General features: G+C 46.6%; 1 protein-coding gene across 1 annotated transcript in view; it reads left to right on the forward strand.

The window, feature by feature from the left end:
* Positions 1-2,402: 2,402 nt before the first annotated feature.
* Positions 2,403-18,051, forward strand: part of Laptm4b (lysosomal protein transmembrane 4 beta) — a 44,819-nt gene continuing 29,170 nt past the window's right edge. Inside the window, exon 1 of the mRNA XM_052161312.1 lies at positions 2,403-2,700. Within this exon, the coding sequence (XP_052017272.1) occupies positions 2,602-2,700 (99 nt within the window). The 5' untranslated portion in view covers positions 2,403-2,601. The remainder of the gene's footprint in view (positions 2,701-18,051) is intronic.

Raw genomic sequence — 18,051 nt, forward strand, 5'->3', positions numbered from 1 at the left:
GGTCTGAGGAATGTAACTCAGCCTCTGACCCCTTTAAAGTTCCTGAGTTAACTCTTTGAGCCTCTGTCTCTGGCCTCTAGAGTGCTGGGATTGAGGCTGTGAGCCTCCAGGCCTGGCTCAGTTCTTGTCTTTTGACAATCCTCTCTTGCATGCCAGTAAGACTATTCCAAAGATCCTGTAGCTGTTTGGTTTACCTACCAAGCTTCACCTGTGCACATTTTTTCCCAGCTAGCATCTATTCTATATTTTAAAATCTATAGCAATTTGGCTACTGTGACTTCATATCTAGAATAGTAAATTTTCTGAAATATAAAATTCACCTGGGGGCTGGAGAGATGGCTCAGCGGTTAAGAGCACTGACTGCTCTTCCGGAGGTCCTGAGTTCAAATCCCAGCAACCACATGGTGGCTCACAACCATCCATAACAAGATCTGACGCCCTCTTCTGGTGTGTCTGAAGATGGCTACAATGTACTTACATATGCTAAATAAATCTTTAAAAATAATTTCACCTGAACCAATGTGTCATTTTCTTAATAAATCTGAAATCTTTGATGGAAAAAAAGAGAGAGGGCAGTATCTATGGTAACTTTCTAAGCATGTGAATTTTCAATCTTTCAATGCAGTATTCCTCAGTCTATGTTACTGTTGGGGTTTTGTCTAAGCTCCACCCAACACCTACCTGGCAATAGCCAGGTATGCCCTGCCCCAGAGATCTGGCCCATTATAAGAGGGGCTACTTGCTCCTCCTCTCTCTCTTTGCTCTCTGCTCTCCCACACTCTCTCACCTCTCTGCCCCTGGGGCTCTTCCCCCCTCCACGTGGTCATGGCCGGCCTCCACTCCACTCTCTCTATTCTCTCTCTCTCCCTCTCTCTCTCTCCCTCTCTCTACCACTAACTCCCATCCCCTACTCTGAATAAACTCTATTCTATACCATGCCTGTGTGTTTGTGGTCCCTCAGGGGCAGAGGTGCCCAGGCAAGGGCCCGCCTGGATACCTTCCCCCACGCAGCCTAGCCACACTCACCTAACCCCCTATACTCCCCCCTTTTAAGCCCTTTCAGTTACTATCCCTTTTCTGCATACTAATGCTTGTGGTTTTGCTCCCTGATGGCTGTAGACATAATTATATACTAAGTTTCTGCAGCTCTGAGGTTGGAACTCAGAGCCACCTGCATGCTAACACTCCACACAAGAGGAAAGCCCCAGCCCACAACTAATAATAGACAATCCCAGAGAGAAAATTACTTTAATGTTAGGAAGAAAAGAAACAAATACCGAGCTTTTCCAACTCCTCCCACAACAGTTATCATGTTTGTATCTCTGCTCAAGGAAGGACCTACACTTGGTATCTCCGGAAATAGAAGCCAAGTTTAAACTACACAAGAATGCGGCAGATACGCGTCTTTGTTAAACTAACCAATCTTTAACTTACGTATTATGTATTATCGTTGTCTTTCATCTTATTTGACATGTACTTAAATTTAAATCGAACCCATTTTATTTCTTGTTCCAATCCTGAAATAAAACTTTCACAGGGCCTTTTCCCCTTCCTTCCTTCCTTCCTTCCTTCCTTCCTTCCTTCCTTCCTTCCTTCCTTCCTTCCTTTCTTCCTTCCTTCCCCGAAACAGGGTTTCTCTGTGCAGCTCTGGCTGTCCTGAGCTCTTTACACTGCTGAGATTCAAGATGTGCTCCACCACCACCGCCTGGCTTTACACGAACTTTTAAGTTATCAGAGATTCTTAGCTATCACTGTGGTCATCAAAGGCTAAACTTGGATCCTATCCTTCAAGACAAAACAGCAGCTAGAAGAACGCTACCCACCCCTACCCCCCCTGCCCCAACCCCCAGTCCTCTGTGCTCTTTCAACGCTGTGACTAGCATAGACCTCTGGACAGTAATTGGTTTGTTGTTGTTGGCTTTTTTTTTTTTTAAAGAACTTCAGTCATTAAAAATGCTACGGAAGCACAGGGAAGATGCCCTTGACACACATTCTATTTTCTGGGAAAAGATTGCTACCAGAGTAATTGAGCTGGGAAGCTGAGACAAATTGCTCTCTGCGGGTTCCGCAGCCGTTCAAAGTACCGCAGTTGACTGGAATAATCATACTACGCAGTTTTCCTTCCTTCTGCCGGTTTGCAAGATAACTACAATCCTAGCACAGCATCCACGGGCTATCTGCAAGCTAGATGTGTGGCAAACAGCTGGAATGAACCTGAGCCCCAAGCAAAGGTGCCCCCCATTTCTGGTGGAAAACTCCGGAGTCTCCCTGAGGGTCCAGAAACCTTGCATTTATTTGGCGCAGCGCTCCCAGCTCCGGCAGCTGGCTGGAGCCTGCGGTGACATCACGAGCCCGTGCAGGCCACGTGACCCACGGCCTCCTCTCTCCTACCCCCGCCCCCCTCGCGTCGCTGCGGTCTTCGAGCCCAGTGTCCCGCCGCTGCGGCCACTGGGAGTTCTCGGTGCAGTGCGGAGCCAAGGGTCGGGCGAGCGGTCCGAGCGCCGGAGCGGCTAAGGAGAGGGGCAGGAGCAGCGGGCCGTGCGAGCGGAGCCCCGGACGAAGCGAGCGAAGCTCTCACAAACTTGTACGAGCGCCGGAGCTATGAAGATGGTCGCGCCCTGGACCCGGTTCTACTCCCACAGCTGCTGCCTGTGCTGCCATGTCCGCACCGGCACCATCCTGCTGGGCGTCTGGTACCTGGTGAGCGCCGCCCGGCGTCGAGGCCCCCACGCGCGCCGCTCAGTCGTTTCCAGGTCGGCTTCGGCCTGGGGGCGGCCCGCGATCATCCGCCTAAAGTTGTATTATTAGAAAGTTAATTCTCGGGGAGAGCCGGGCTGCAGTGTCGGGGCCGTGTGTGTGTGTGTGTGTGTGTGTGTGTGTGTGTGTGTGTGTGGTGGTGGGGGGGCTGCTGCGAGGTGCGGGCCGGGCATGTTCGCGGGGCCGTGTGTGTGTGTGTGTGTGTGTGTGTGTGTGTGTGTGTGTGTGTGTGTGTGTGTGTGTGTGGTGGGGGGTGGTGGGGGGCTGCTGCGAGGTGCGGGCCGGGCATGTTCGCCCCCGTGCGGCACCACGGCTACAGAGCGTTCGCCCTCGCGAGTTCGCGTCCGAGCAGAAACGGTTGGGAAGTTCTTGCCCCTCTCGATAGGGTTTTCCTGCGTCTGCCTGTTTAAAGCTCTTACACAGGAAAGGCACCCACCCCAGTGGCTTGGAGAAGCCATCTTAACAACCTCAGGCTCCTGCCCGAGGACAGGTGATCCCTCTGAACAGGCACGGCGGGCAAATTTAGTTTTTTTTTTGTTTGTTTGTTTTTGTTTTTTGTTTTTTTTTAAATGGCATTCAGGTTGGCGCTCTCTTTTGTGTTGAGAACAAACGGTGATTCTCTCGGGCATCCAGTTAGCTTGATGGATTCTTGCCCTGTGGCGCTGCCTTTGGTTGGTGGTTAGCAGCCTTGGACTGAGTCGGATTCCTCTGCATTTTGGATTTTGTGATATCATTTTAGCGAGTTAGATCCGAGCTACTTGGCAGTGAATAATGCTGCAGGACAACCAAATGTATTTGAAAGTGGTAGTTAAGTGGCATATAAAACTTTTTAGTTAGAACACTTTCTTAGCTCCCTTTGATAGTTTTAAAAGACATACAGTATTGAATTGTAAACTGCCTTGTACTATTTTAAACAATGCATTCCCCTTCCATGTAATGTAGCTGTTCTATTTATAGACTCAAGTTTTCTTTAGTTGGGTCCATTATGGCCACATAATAGAAATTTTTAGCCTTAAAAGCTTTCCAACAGACCATTGGTATACGTGGGTTCTGCCCGTGCAGTGTGAATGCAGATTGAACATTAATGTATTGGCTCAGCTCTGGCTTTTTGTAAAGCCAAGGAATTTACAGGGATTTAAAATCATAGTTGGAGTGTGGTAAGTGGCCTGAGGTAGTGCTTTTATGGATGGTCAGTCAGGGCAGATGGTCGTCTACAAGTGCCTGTGTCGTCCTTGGAGGTACTCAGATGTGCAGGCCTGCAAGTGCGTCAGTGGATGATGCAGTTTGTATAATCTAGGGCATTGCATTAGGCAAATGTACAGCATGGTCTGTGGGAGAGAGAAATCTACTCTAACCTGTCGTCGGCACGCATCCGCCGCTGTATTGGTGTGTCAGAAGCTTCCTTTCCTGTAGGAGCCTGCCCTACTTGAGGCATATGCGTTTGGAAATTCAGCTTTTTTCACAATAGCTTCCAAGAAGACCGGAAACCAGGCTCACCATGTCTATATAGAAATCTTTTCTATTTCAGAAGCCAATGAAAATTTCTTGTTCACTAGTTGAGTTTCCTTATAGTTTTGAATACAAATTGGTTATCTAAGATCTTAATTTCCATTTAAAAAGGTCAAGGTGGTTGGGGGGGTCTAAGGTCTAAGGAAAAATTAGGTACCTACCTCTCCTCCCACTACCCTCAACCTCCCACTCCACTTCACCTGCCGCGTGGCCAGGTATAAGAAAGAGTTTTATGGGAAAGGAGTGGATGGCTGTTCTAATAGAGTCCAGTGTAGATGGAGCCCAAATAAGGTGTACTACATGATCTTCGGGAGAGATAGATCTACTCGCACCTTGTCGTCCGCAGGCAACCACCATGCTGCATTGGTGTGTCAGAAGCAGACTTCTCCAGTTAATTGCAGTTTGTACCCTTGCTTACGGACCTTACGAGGATTAACCTTTTACTAATTAACTAGGTGCTGCATGCTATGCACTGTGTTCAGTAAGCTAGATTTAAATATTCCTAGTGAGATTAATTTTCATTCCTGTTTTAGGGATGAAATCAGAGGCTAAGAGCTTGCGGTTTTATTTACGGTCCTTGGTTACAGCTCATGTGATAGTCCGTTTTTTCTTTAAACCTTTAAAAACTTGTGGTTTTTTTTTTTTTTCCTTGCCGATCAAAGGTTTTCAGAAAGAAAACATTGATTAAGCTATTAGAGGTTTTCTCTTTAATAAATTCTGCTCACATACGTGAGATTCTCTTGTTACTTGTACTGTTCATTGACAGTGTATGTGCCTGCGTTACTAACCCATATCCCTGAGAGGGTCTGAAACCCCACAAGGCTTTCTTTGCCTCTTCCTAGTTCTATTCAGTGTGTCAGGGCAGGGATGAAGGCCACTCTACAGACAGGGTCTAACTGTGTGCACCCGAATTCTGTTCCTGTTCCTCTCACTTAGAAGGCATAACTTTTACTTTCGTAGTGTTGGGGTCTGTGATTGGCTTATGTTTGGTTGTTTATCATTATCGTAGTCTATGAATATGCCACATCTTATTTGTGCACTTCCCAGAGATTGAGTGAGCTGTTTTCAACTTGAGGCAATTATATGAATATTCTTAAGCAAGGTTTTGTTTCTAGACATATGTTTGTATTTCCACTGGGTGGGACTGTTGTTCATTGGGTGAGGTATGTTTGACTTGCCCAGTGCTAGCCAGTTTTCCAATCTGGTTGGCTCTACCAGTTTGTTCTGTATACTACTAGTGTATGAAGTGCTGATGGTCGCGTGGGCCACAGTGTTTGGTGCTGTCAGTCTTAGATTTTAGTATTCTAAGTGGCATATGGTGCTACACTGCTTTAACTTGCATTTCCCTCATGAAGAGTGATGCAGAAGAGTTTGACTTTGGTTATGAACCAATTGCATGTCTTACAATTTTTATTGGGCTGTCTCATTAACTTGGTACTTGGATACCAATTTTTTTGTTAAATATGTACTGTACTGTCCCAGACTCTACCTTGAATTCTCTTGCACAGCATCTTTCTAGTAGTCACGGATGTCCTGGAACTCACTTGTGGGACCAAGCTGGACTCATACTCAGATTCACTTACCTTTGCCTCTAAAGTGCTGGGATTAACGTGCACCACCATGCCAGGCCTCAGTTTCTTAATGAGACATGTTGGAGATTAGAAGCTCAAAAGTTCAGTTTGTGAAGCTTTTTCTTTCAAAGTTAATACTTTCTGTATCCTATGAAATCAAAGGCTATAAAGTTTTTTCCCCTTGAAGCTCTGTGGTTTTAGCTTTTCTGTGAAGTAGAAGCTGACATCCGTTTTTTGTTTGTTTGTTTGTTTGTTTGTTTTCAAAAAGGCTGTCTAAGCCGAGTGTGAGTTCATGTCTGTACTCTCAGCTCTCAGGAGACTGAACCAGGAGGATTGCCATGAGTTTAGAACCGCCTATTAAAACCTCAAGAAAGAGAGAAATGTGTAGTTGATTGATTGCTGTGCATTCTGGAATGTTCTCTCTCTCCATTACAGTAGAAAAATAGGTCCCCTGTATTCAAGGATTTGGGGATGTATCTGTAATAAATGCATGCAACCCACCATTCATTAAATAATACAGTATAATTATATGTAATTATGTCATTTTTACATAGTATTACTAGTTATAAGTAAGCTAAACAAGAGTTCTAAAAGAAGATAGGTTCTACACGAATGCTGTGCCATTGTATGTAAGACTTAAGCATTGAAGGATTCTGCTACACTCCCCGCTGCCCAGGTTTTCCCATGCTCTAATATCAGGCCATCCATTCAATTATGTGTATGATTGTCCATCAGCGTGTGTATGGGCTTGCCGTTCTCGGAGGTTGGAAGAGGGCTGCAGTTACATGTCCTCGGGCACTTGGGTAACTGGGACCTATGGTGGGTCCTGTGAACTAAATCCTAGTTTTGTTTTGTTTTTTTCCAGGAGCACTAAGTGTTTTTAAGTGCTGAGCCATCTCTCTGTTTCGGGGAAATATTTAAAAAAGAAAGCACGTTCCCACACTAGTGCCAGCAAGGCAGTGGCAATCCACAGACCTCACGCCACAGGGCCACAGGGCTGCTAGCCTGCCAAAGGACCTGCCAGCTCCTGTGATCTGCTGGCCTGCCCACTTTCCAGCCCCCACTAGGCCATCTCTCTGGTGGGATCCCGAGTTCCTCTCGCTACCATGCAATGCCCTACACACCCACGGTCTGCTAGCTCACCATCCAGTTAGTTACTTGGTAGAAGCATGACTCTTAAAGCTTAATTATCCAATCAGATTTATGTATAAATAATATTATAATTTACAAGATGCCGGTACAGTAATTTCAGAGCCAATTGGTTATGACAAAAGCTTTATCCCAGTATTTCTAACCTTATAAAAACTTAGCTGTGTTGGCTAGTAGATGTCACAGGTCCACCACCAAAGCCAACTTGGTTCCCTTTTCTTCTCCTCCTGCAACCTCTGTCCCCCAACTCTCTCCACCTCCCCTTTTCTGTCCAGTCGCTGACCATCTACTGCCCTAATATGATTGCACACGGAAAATCCTGCAACATCTCTCCAGCTCTGTCTATTTCTGATACCTTGATCTTTTATTACAGCCCCACGTCTTGTTGAGTTTTCTGTTCGGGTCTTCCTCATAACCATCATTTCTCTTACTGAGAATGTTCTGATTAGCTCTCACTTTACTACTCTAATATGATGACTGATCTGTCTTAAACAGTCAACATCTCTTCACCCCCTTTTCTTCCAGACATCCTTTTTAAAAGGCGCTTTTATTTGTGTGTTTATCTGGTCCATGTGTGCAGGTATCCCCGGAAGCCAGAGGACAGCCCCCGAAGCTAGAAATACAGGCTGCTGTGAGCGGCCAGTGCGTGTGCGCGACCCCTGCTCAGGGCCATGGAAGAGCAGGAAGTCACTGCTGCAGCCCTGGATGCACTTGTTTGTGTTTTAAAGATTCATTTGCTTATTTTATATAGTTGAGTCCACTGTCACTGTCTTCAGACGCATCAAGAGAGGCCATCAGACCCCATCACAGATGGTTGTGAGTCACCATGTGGTTGCTGGGACTTGAACTCAGGATCTCTGAAAGATCAGCCAGTGCTCTTAACCACTGAGCCATCTCTCCAGTTAAGATTAATAGTTTCTTGCCAGTTGCCAGATTATATGACTGCCAGTAAACCCAGGGCAATATATGGTTGACTCAGAGTTCTGAGAGTACTTACTGTTTACTGTTCAATCTGTAAAAGATTGAAATGCTATGCGAGGTGCCAGGATTTTTATTCTCTAGACAGTGGGGGACCATTATAGAGTTAAGAACAGGGATGATAGTATATAGGATTTTTTTTAATTGTTGTTTTGAGATAGAATCTCACTCTGTGTGTGTATACACCTGGCTGGTCTGGAAGTCATTATATGGTTTAGGCTGGCTTTGAACTTGTATCAGATCCTCCTTCCTCTGTCATCCAAGTGCCGAGAGTACAGGTATGGACCACCATGTCTGGCTAACCAGCTATTGGAGAAGATTGAAGTGGCAGGGTGTTTCAGATGGCTGCAAATCAGATCAGGGCATGTTAAACTTTTAGCTATGAGACATAGCAGGCTGGTGCTGGGGACTGACTGATGTCTGACTCAAGCCGCTTAACTCTCTTTCTCTTCTTCCTGATTCCTTGGCTTTCTAGAACTCTTGGAACTTTGGAATTGTTGAAGAGCATGAAATCGCTATTCCTACCTGGGTTTTTTCTCTGTGTAATCCTGCCTGGAACTCATCTGTAGACCAGGCTGACCTTAAACTCAGAGCTCTGCCTGCCTCTGCCTCCTGAGTACTGGGATTAAAGGCTTGAACTGGTTCTTATTTTACTTGAAGAAGATGCCCATCCCCCACCCCCACCCCATACACACAGAAGCCTTAGGGCAACATTGCCCCCTGCCTCTCAGGTGGGCTTAGCAACAAGTGCCTCTGTGAACCCTGTCTTGTCGCCTGCCCCTTGTTTAGACTCTGCTTGTGAGCACAGAATCAAATAGCGCTTCATTCTGCAAAATAGAGTATTACAGTGAGCCAAGGTTGGTTTCCTAAAAAAGCTGCAGAAGGTAAAAACATCCCAAAAAAAGGTCATTTCAAAGTTAACTCCCCTTCTAGGCCTGGGACTGGGACAATCCTAACCCAGGGAGTGGGAGCTCTGTTGTCATGGCAATTGAAGCCAACCGTTCTGGGTTGGTCCCTCTCAGAATGTCTTTTAAACAGCCCATTTCAGTTGGGTGAAGTAAGCTTTGGCACCAGGGACTCCATCTTTGTTTTTAACCTGGTCTGTTGGGGCTCAGGCAATAGCTTGCTATAGATTTTATTTAATAGCATGAATATAGTTTTAAATCATTAGTAAAAACACAGTTGAATTTTTTAAAACTTTTGACCTCCAAGATGACATGGTCAGATGCTTCCACAGTGCAGGTTTGGTGAAGCATTGCCTTTGGGCATAGGGTCTGTATCTGTAGGGTGATCACTATGGAGGGCTGGGTACTGGCAAAAATGGAGGTGCTATGGATAGGAAAGGAAGGCATGGCTTTGGGTCCACATCTGTCCTGGGCTCTGGCAGTCCTAACAAGCCAGGCTTGGCCACCAGTGTGCCAGTTAAAGAGGAGAAAAGGATTTATTCAGTATTTGAAGATGCTGGTTTCAGACATCCCAAGACCAAGTTCTCAGCACAAAGGAGACTTACTTGCTCCAAAGGAACCAAGGGCAGGAACTAAACCCAAGACAGGATGTAGAGGACACAGGAGAAGAAGGCAGAGACACCTGGGTAGTGTGGAGACAGATGCTACCCACAAGCTTATAGCAGTTTATAAAGCTTTCTCTGTATAACCTCGACTGCCCTGGAACTCTGTAGAGCAGGCTAGCCTTGAACTCTCAGGCTCCTAAGTGCTGAGAGTAGATGTGCCATGTTCCCCACCCCCACTCACCGCTGAATGAATCTATTTGCAGTTTGTGCTGTAACTGGGAAGGGGGAAATATCCTCAGTACATACTGCCCTTTGCAGTATTATAGTTTATAGAAAAGACAAGACAGAACCCAGCAAGTGTGGCTTTCATGGTGGGCCTTCTCACTGGAGCACGGAGTCAGGGCTCTTGGTGTGAGCCATATTTATTCCCAGCACAGTGTTTTCAGTAGGGATCCCCATTCTCAGGTCACAAGGCGAGCCCTCGGCCTTTTTGGAGATAGCATCTTTTCTGTGCCCTGAAATTGAATGCCAGATTTCACCTCTGGTGAACTTATGCAATATGAAACCAGCACAGCACTGTATCAATACAGTGGAATAAAACTGTCACTGACATGAAGTCTGTCCTTTAGCCTATGCACTACTTTTCTGTAGAGAACGCTAACTATGATGGTGGAATTCAGTTCTTAACCACTCATCATCCGACTGCCTGGTGAATTTAATTTCCTAGAGTTTGCAAATCTCTAGGACTAAAGGAACAGTTCTCCATCCCAGGATGTTATGAAATTTAATGGGGCGAGAAAGTACCTTGGGAGACCACACCCAAGGTGTATTCCTGAGAAGTTATGACATACCTGGTATAAAAGAGGCTTACTGGGGCAAGGGGCAGAGGAGCAGGGGTGGGCATGCAGACAGGCAAAACCATGAGGACAGAGAAAAGGGGGCGGGGGAGAGAGAGAGAGAGAGAGAGAGAGAGAGAGAGAGAGAGAGAGAGAGAGAGAGAGAGAGAGAGAGAGAGAGAAGGACAGAGAGCACTGGGGAGAGACACACAAAGACTATGAGACAAGGCTGGGACAGAGAGGGGGCTGGAGTGGTAGTCCCTCTTATCTGGCCTCAGATACCTGGTAGAGGACACAGGTCCCTGGTAGATCAGTGGAATCTGTATGCTAACCGAGAGTAAAAGATGAGTTTGCGTCCTGTACGTATGGTCCTTTGTAAGGTCTCCATTTTGTTTCTCTCAGTCTTTGGGTAGTCTGTCTTATTTCTGTGCCTCAGTCCTCCTTTTGTTTGTAAGGAAAAAGAGCCTCCTCTGGTATAGGTAAAGCATCTGCCATCTGGTTCTTCTGTTTCCTGGAGTTGTGGGGTTGGACCACTATCCTAACCTGAGATCTAGAGAAGCCCCTTTGTTTACCTTTGTTGTGTTTTGTAAAAATAGAGAAGAAATATATTTGGAGGTGCAGTAAGATATGGGAGAAGAAGGTGCATTTGCAGGCACAGGCAGAGGCATCCCTTTCACCTGAGGGACCAGTCACATGACAGTATCGTATTGTATCTTATCGTGTAGTATAGAATAGAGTTTATTCAGGGCATGGGGAGGGGAGTTGAGGGAGTAGAGACAGAGAAAGGCGCAGAGAGAGAGAGAGAGGAGAAGAAGGAGGAGGAGGAGGAAGAGGAGGAGGAGAAGGAAGAGGAGGAGGAGAAGGAAGAGGAGGAGGAAGAGGGGGAGAAGGAGGAGGAGGCGGAAGAGGAGGAGGAGGAGAAGGAAGAGGAGGAGGAAGAGGAGGAGGAGGAGGAGGAAGAGGAGGAGGAAGAGGAGGAGGAGGAGGAGGAAGAGGAGGAAGAAGAAGAGGAGGAGGAAAAGGAGGAGGAGGCGGAAGAGGAGGGAGAGGCTGGCCATGAGCAGCCATGAGCATGTAAGAGAGAGAGGGGAGGGAGAAGAGAGGGGCAACAGGAGCAAGGAGACAGCTAGAGCAAGAGAAAGAGGAGGGGGCAAGCATCCCCTTTTATGGTGAGTCAGGCACACCTGGTTGTTGCCAAGTAACTGGGGGTGGAGCCCAGACTAAATGCTGTCAACCTTGCTGTGGCTTGGGGACTGCTCACTCTCATCTCATTTGGCTCTGTCCAGCTGCAGAGTGGAAAATGAGGGCAGAGGAAATCTGGAGAACATGAGAAGGAAAAAGCCCTTTATCTTGGTTCCAGTTGAAGCCTCTTGGCCACAGAGAAGCAGTAATTTCAGCACCTATCCAGAGGCTGAAGGCGTTTCTCCCTTGCTGGCCATAAACCTGCAGTCTTCTAGGACTCTTGTGGAAACCCAGTTTATAAGAAATATTGTATATGAATCTCTGTGCAGCTCTAGTGGTTCCTAGTTCAGGCTCCTCTCAGATTCTGATTCCATCCAGGACATCTCCACTTATCAAGGAGAAAAGGGTTTCTAGCAACTTTTTGAGATGTAACCCAAGTATAACCAAGACTGGCTCTTAAAACCTCTTCTTAATAAACACCAACCCTGGGCTGGTGAGATGGCTCAGTGTTTAAGAGCACTGACTGCTCTTCCAGGGGTCCTGAGTTCAAATCCCAGCAACCACATGGTGGCTCTCAACCATCTGTAATGAGATCTGATGCCCTCTTCTGGTGTGTCTGAAGACAGCTACAGTGTACTCACATATAATAAATAAATAAATCTTTAAGAAAAAAAGAAACAAACACCAACCCTACTTGATACTGGCTCACCATGAAATTCTTTTCTGCTGGAAAGTCAAGAATCCCAACTTCACCCAAGGAGTTTGTAGAAAAACTCCGCATACTCCTGCAACCACCAACATGGAGCTGTGTCCCAGGTCTACTGTTAGCACAACCTGTTCTCCAAAGGAATTATTATTTCTAAGTTTCTTAGGGTCACCCTATTGTATAACAGTTTCCTCAGAAATTGAAACATTCCATCCTGCTGGGAAGCAACATGAAGATAAACAACTGAGAACAGCTTCAGGAAGTCCCTGAAACTGAGCAGGTTCACTAGGCCCCCTCCCTACCATTGTATGCAATAAAGGCAGAGCTGCTTTCTGAGTAGTTAACTGAGCTGCAAAGAAGATGACTCTCAAGACAAGCTGAGCTGTGAAGACTCAGAGCCAAGCCAGCTGCCTGGAACGCACAGCTCTGCTGAGCTTCCTGGAAGAAGTTTAGACTAGAGTTGCTTGGGGACTATATTCTCAGGCCTGTTGAGCACCTGCATGTTGTGCAGTATGTTCCACATTTCCCACTTTTGTGAGCTGTCACTCATTCTGGGGTGGGCCTTGGTGATGCAGCTATTACCTTTTGAGTCATTTCTGCTTCTATAAGTAACCTCAATAAAACTAACTCGTGGTTCACCGAGTTGGTCTTTGGTGGTATCCATACTTTGGTCTGTTGGAGGTTCCCTGTCTGGGGTGAGTAGACCTGTGTGCTGTTACCCAACATAATTGACGGGCACTTAACAGAACTCAGTATGAGTTGGGGAGGAGTGAGTGAGTTGGGGAGGATCCTGACTATGGGTAGCAAGGCTGAGGCCTGAGTCGGGGACATCAGCAAAGGAAATTCTGCTAGAGTGTCCTCTGCTGTACGGTGTGTGTTGGTGTGCCTTTGTGGTATGATGTGGCTGCATGGTTCTGCTATGGATAGTGAGACATGCATCTAAGGTAAGCTATCAGGATTAGGAGTATCAATAGGAGGAATTCTAAGATGGCAGTCTTCATCTGTGTGCATGGGCTGACATGCCTGTTGAGAGTGATGTCCACTACATGGATACAGATGCCCCAACAACACTTAGAAGTTTAGACAAAGCTTTCAGTCTTTGAGATTGAGTGCACAATGATCAGCTCTTGGCAAGCAGCAGTATAGGTTGCTCAGCCATCACTATGTGTAGTTAGAAATGCATCTGAGGCTGAGATGGTGGCCAGGCGGGAACTTGGTTTATGTAAAGGGGCAATTGCAACAAGAAAGGCAGATGCTGCTCAAATCCTCCTTCATGTTAGCCTCTGATTTGACAAGTAAATTAGAGAAGAGAAAGACAGAGATGGTAAAATGACAAAAGATACTTCTGAAGCCTAACCTTCAGTAGAAAAAGAGGGAAAATGTATAATCCAGCGTGCAGCAAGAAACTATGGTGATCAGGAGTGCAGGGATGAGAAATACCTTTAAACAAGTTATGGTGAGCCTCTCTCATGGCCTGTGAGGCTGTGGGACAGGGGAGCAGATGGAATTAGTCTGACTGCTTTGGAGGTAGAAAGACCTGAGTAATGTAACTTCCAATCCTTACTTAAGGCAAAGGCTGCATAACCGGAGACAGAGAGAAGCCAGTGCCTGGTAGATTGACTCTTCAGAGCCATTAGGAGCACTTGGCTACCTCCATCTGAGGTCCCCACAAATAGCAGTGACTGGAGGACCACAAAGGTGGAGAAAGATGCTCTTGTGGAAACTAGGAATGAGAGAAGCTGTGTTTAAACCCCAGTTCACTGGGCCAGATGGAATCATGTTCACAGAGGAGTTAAAGGAAAGGCTGATCCAGCAGGGACAACGTTGAGGTTGGTAAAGAGCTTCAGTGGCTTTGCCGAGTCTGAGTCCTCAGTGGGGCACAATAGGAAAGGCTTTGGCAGATCTAAGTGACTTAGACCAGCATGTGAAAAGAATCTATAAAGTGAGAGAGCATCCTAGGGGCAGTAAAAACGACAATGAGGAAGAAGCTTGTCTCGGTTACCATGAAAACAAATGTGCCAAGGTTGTACTGAGCTGGAGTTGCTAAGAGAAAAACTAATTGATTGAAAGCCACCAAACTGCAGAGGAACTGCTGGGAGGCTTTTAAGCTTGAGGCAGAAGGCATCTGCCCCAGCCCAGGGGTAGTAATTATCACCCAAGACTAAGGGAGGGTACATTGCCCTCCAGCAAAAGGTTGTGCTCTATGGGTGGAGATGGTTTGCCCAGCCAAGGTGTAGTGGATTGAGAGTCATGTTGGCTATAGCTACAGTGTCAACCCAGGGCCACTCTGATCCAGGGGCCCAGCAGGTACAGCCAGGGAGAACAAGGTGTCCCGACTGGCAGGACAGTCAACAGGGTCCCCGGACCACCTAGGAGAAGGCAAGAGACAAGAGACGCAAGAGACGGACAGCAAGACTATATTCTGATCAAGCCGTCAAATTTTATTTTTTACACAAGGCAATTTAAAGGGAAGCAAGCAAGATGTAGGGAGGGGTGAAGGGGGGAAAATCTTTGTATTCGGGGAACAATCTTAGGGGGCTAACATCATTTCTCAGGAACAGGTTCTCAGAATTGTCTCTCAGAATCTCAGGGGGAAATTGACAATTACAGTAGGAACTTGGCACTAAAAATTGATCATGAGGAGGTGAAGTAGAAAGGAGTTGCTATGGTAACCTAACCATAGGTGAGCTTCGTTTGTTCTAGCCCACTTGGGTGAGCTCTGCATGTACTGACCTTACTTGGCTAATCTTAAAACTAGTACATTTCCTTCTAAAAGCAGGCTAGAGAAAGCAGGCTAGAAATGGCTGAGAGGAGGAGGTTTTGAGATCTATGTGAGAATGGCTCCTGGCAACAGGGTTACACACTCTGAGCAGATGCCAGGTAGGGAGGCTCCGTGGAAGAGCTCCAGGCTGTGGAAATGGCTCAGAGAGAATGATGAGGATATGGAAAACCAGTTAAAGCCTCGGATTTCAGGTTTTCTACCCAGCCTTGTTCTGAGGAGGAAGCAATTGATAGGAGTGAATGGAACCTTTCCTGTTGGATTCAACCCTGCTTTAGACCCAGACTTTGCTTCTGTTCCTCTTTAGTGTTGCAGTTGTGAGTCTCTGGGGTCACCTGGACTTGCTCAAAATATGTGATGGCAGACATTCAGGGTGCTTCACCGAGGCTCTTTGTAACTCCACCATTTGTTTTGGGATGATGGTTTGGAATGTTGCCTTGGTTTTTGTTACGTAGTGACATATAACCTCTGAGTGTTACAGATTTGGAAAGGCCCTGGAAAGACAGCTAGGTACAGTGGTACTTCTACTTGTCTACAGCCAATGTGTGGCTGGGTAAATTAAAAGGAAAAAAATCAGAAAGTTTCCCTATAGGGATGGAAAAGGGCACTCCTAGAGGACATAATGTTATTTAATGAAAACCCAATGCTAGGCTGTTCTACCTCCTGTGAGTTGTCAGCCAGGGAAGCCTCCGAGACCCCCAGAAAAGTAAAGGCTATTGCTACTGCTGTTGGTTATATGCCAGAACTAGATAGTCAGATCCCATTGCAGGATGAGACCGCAGGACATCTTGCTGGCTGGCTTTCATAGTGCCAGAGGGGGCCATACAGGGTGCGAGTGAAGAACTGTCAGCAACATTCCTGTTTAGCTGTGGATCCTGCATGCAAAATACCAACACTGCAGATAGGATGTGCCTGCTTGTGCAGTAGCTGCTCCTCAGCCTTTCCATTGGATTTAAGGCCTGCTCAACAAGAGGGGGTTCACACCTGGTATTGTAAGCCAGAACAAAAGCCTGTGACTGGGAGGTCCCAATGGAGAAGCAACTTTTATGTTTTTTTGTTTGTTTGTTTGTTTTTGTTTTTTGTTTTTTGGATTTGGTTTTTTCAAGACAGGGTTTCTCTGTATAGCCCTGGCTGTCCTGGAACTCACTCTGTAGAAGACCAGGCTGACCTCGAACTCAGAAATCCACCTGCCTCTGCCTCCCAGAGTGCTGGGATTACAGGCGTGCGAACTTTCATGGTTTTAGCTGTCTTCAGACACGCCAGAGGAGGGCATCGGATCCCATTGCAGATGGTTGTGAGCCACCATGTGGTTGAACTCAGGACCTCTGGATAAGCAGCAATCAGTGCTCTTAACTGCTGAACCATCTCTCCAGCCACTTAGGTTTTAGATAGATGTGAGTGATGTACCTGTGGCACTGCCTTTTAAATGTGTGTCTTCACGCGTAGGTCCCTGGTGGCAGTTTCAACTCACTGCTCCTGAGAACAAGTGATGTGTGACTGATTCTTAGCCTTAGATCCACTGTATATTCAAAACTAGTTCTTATTTATAGAGCCCCTCCTGCCTTAACCTCCCAAGAGTGAGCCATTGAAGCCTATTCATTCTGGGCTTAGTTCTCCCTGCTACATATCCCAGCCTGTCAATACTAGAGAGATCTTAGGTCCCCATTGCTCAACCTTGACTAGATTCTAGGCCAGGCCTGCCTCATCTTGGGCATAGAATCAAAGTTACACGATGCAAATGTGACTACTTCCTTCCTTCCAAGGCACAGATCTCCTAAGAAGACTGTGTGAGGTGTTGGTTGTTCTTGCCCTTCCTGGGGTCGGGGTGGGAGGCGTTCTCGGCTTCTGCCCACTGCCTAGTATATTTTAAAAAACACATTTCTTATTTGCAAATATTTTTATTACATGTATGGGTATTTTGCCTGTATATGTGTCTGTGTACTACGTGCATGCCTGGTGCCTACAGAGGGCATTGGATTCCCTGGAACTGTCCATTATATTTCTTGTTAATTATGTGGTTTTGGCCTTTTTTGTTGTTGTTGTTTTGTTTTGTTTTGTTTGGGTGGTTTTTTCTAGACAGGGTTTCTTTGTGTAGGCCTGGCTATCCTGGAACTCACTCTGTACACCAGGCTGGCCTCGAACTCAGAAACCTGCCTGCCTTTGCCTCCCAAGTGCTGGGGTTAAAGGCATGCGCTGCTGCTGCCGCCGCCGCCGCTGCCCAGCCTTTTTTTTCTTTTAAAGGCATAAACCACCTCATCCATTTTGAATCCTGCATTTTGAGTGTATATAAAGATAGCTCAGCCTAAGAGTGATGACCAGAGCACAACCAAGTCCATTCAGAGAAACTGGTTGGGATTGTTTGTACTGCCTTGGCATCTTGGCTTTATCAGTCTTTGACTGAGTGACTGCCAATGCCTTCCCCTCTGGAGTGCTGGGGTCAAAGGCCAGGACAACTCCATGCCCCGCTTTATTGAGAGTCTTGAGCTGCCAGCTCATGGGTTGTATTGGGTTGTTTGTTTTAATGGTAGAGGAGAGTTTCTTGTGGATAAGAGAGAGGCATAGCTAGAGGCAGGGGCACCTGGGAGAGTCCAGGGTGGACATGCCCCTGAGTTCTGTGAGGACAGAGGGACAGGTGCAGGGGCCCAGAGGCCCAGGCAGATAAGCTGCTGGCAGTGCTTGGTGGTGCTGCAGGTGCCGGCTACAAGCTGTTTGAGTCCTGACGACTGATGCAAGGCTGAAAGCATTTTGGGTCTCTGGAGAATGTACAAGGGCCTAACACACTGCTTAAGTGATTGATTAAGAACAAGAAAAAAGGTGCTGACCGAGCAGGAACTATTGGTACCCACCTCACTGAAAGACACAGCCTGAACACAAGCAAGAAAACGCAAAGCAGGGGTGTGTCTGCTGGGTTGTGTGCATAGAGATTAGCTGTGGCCATTACACTCCTGGCAAGTCACAGTTAGCATGTGTACTTGGTCAGAACTGATGATGTAATGGCTTCTGTCTTTCTTTCAGGAAGTTCTTACTCAGTATTCTCAGGGCTTTAGCTTGTATTTGACCTCTTCCTTCCAACC

This window comes from Apodemus sylvaticus, chromosome 17 (assembly GCF_947179515.1).
Source record: "Apodemus sylvaticus chromosome 17, mApoSyl1.1, whole genome shotgun sequence".
NCBI lineage: Eukaryota > Metazoa > Chordata > Mammalia > Rodentia > Muridae > Apodemus > Apodemus sylvaticus.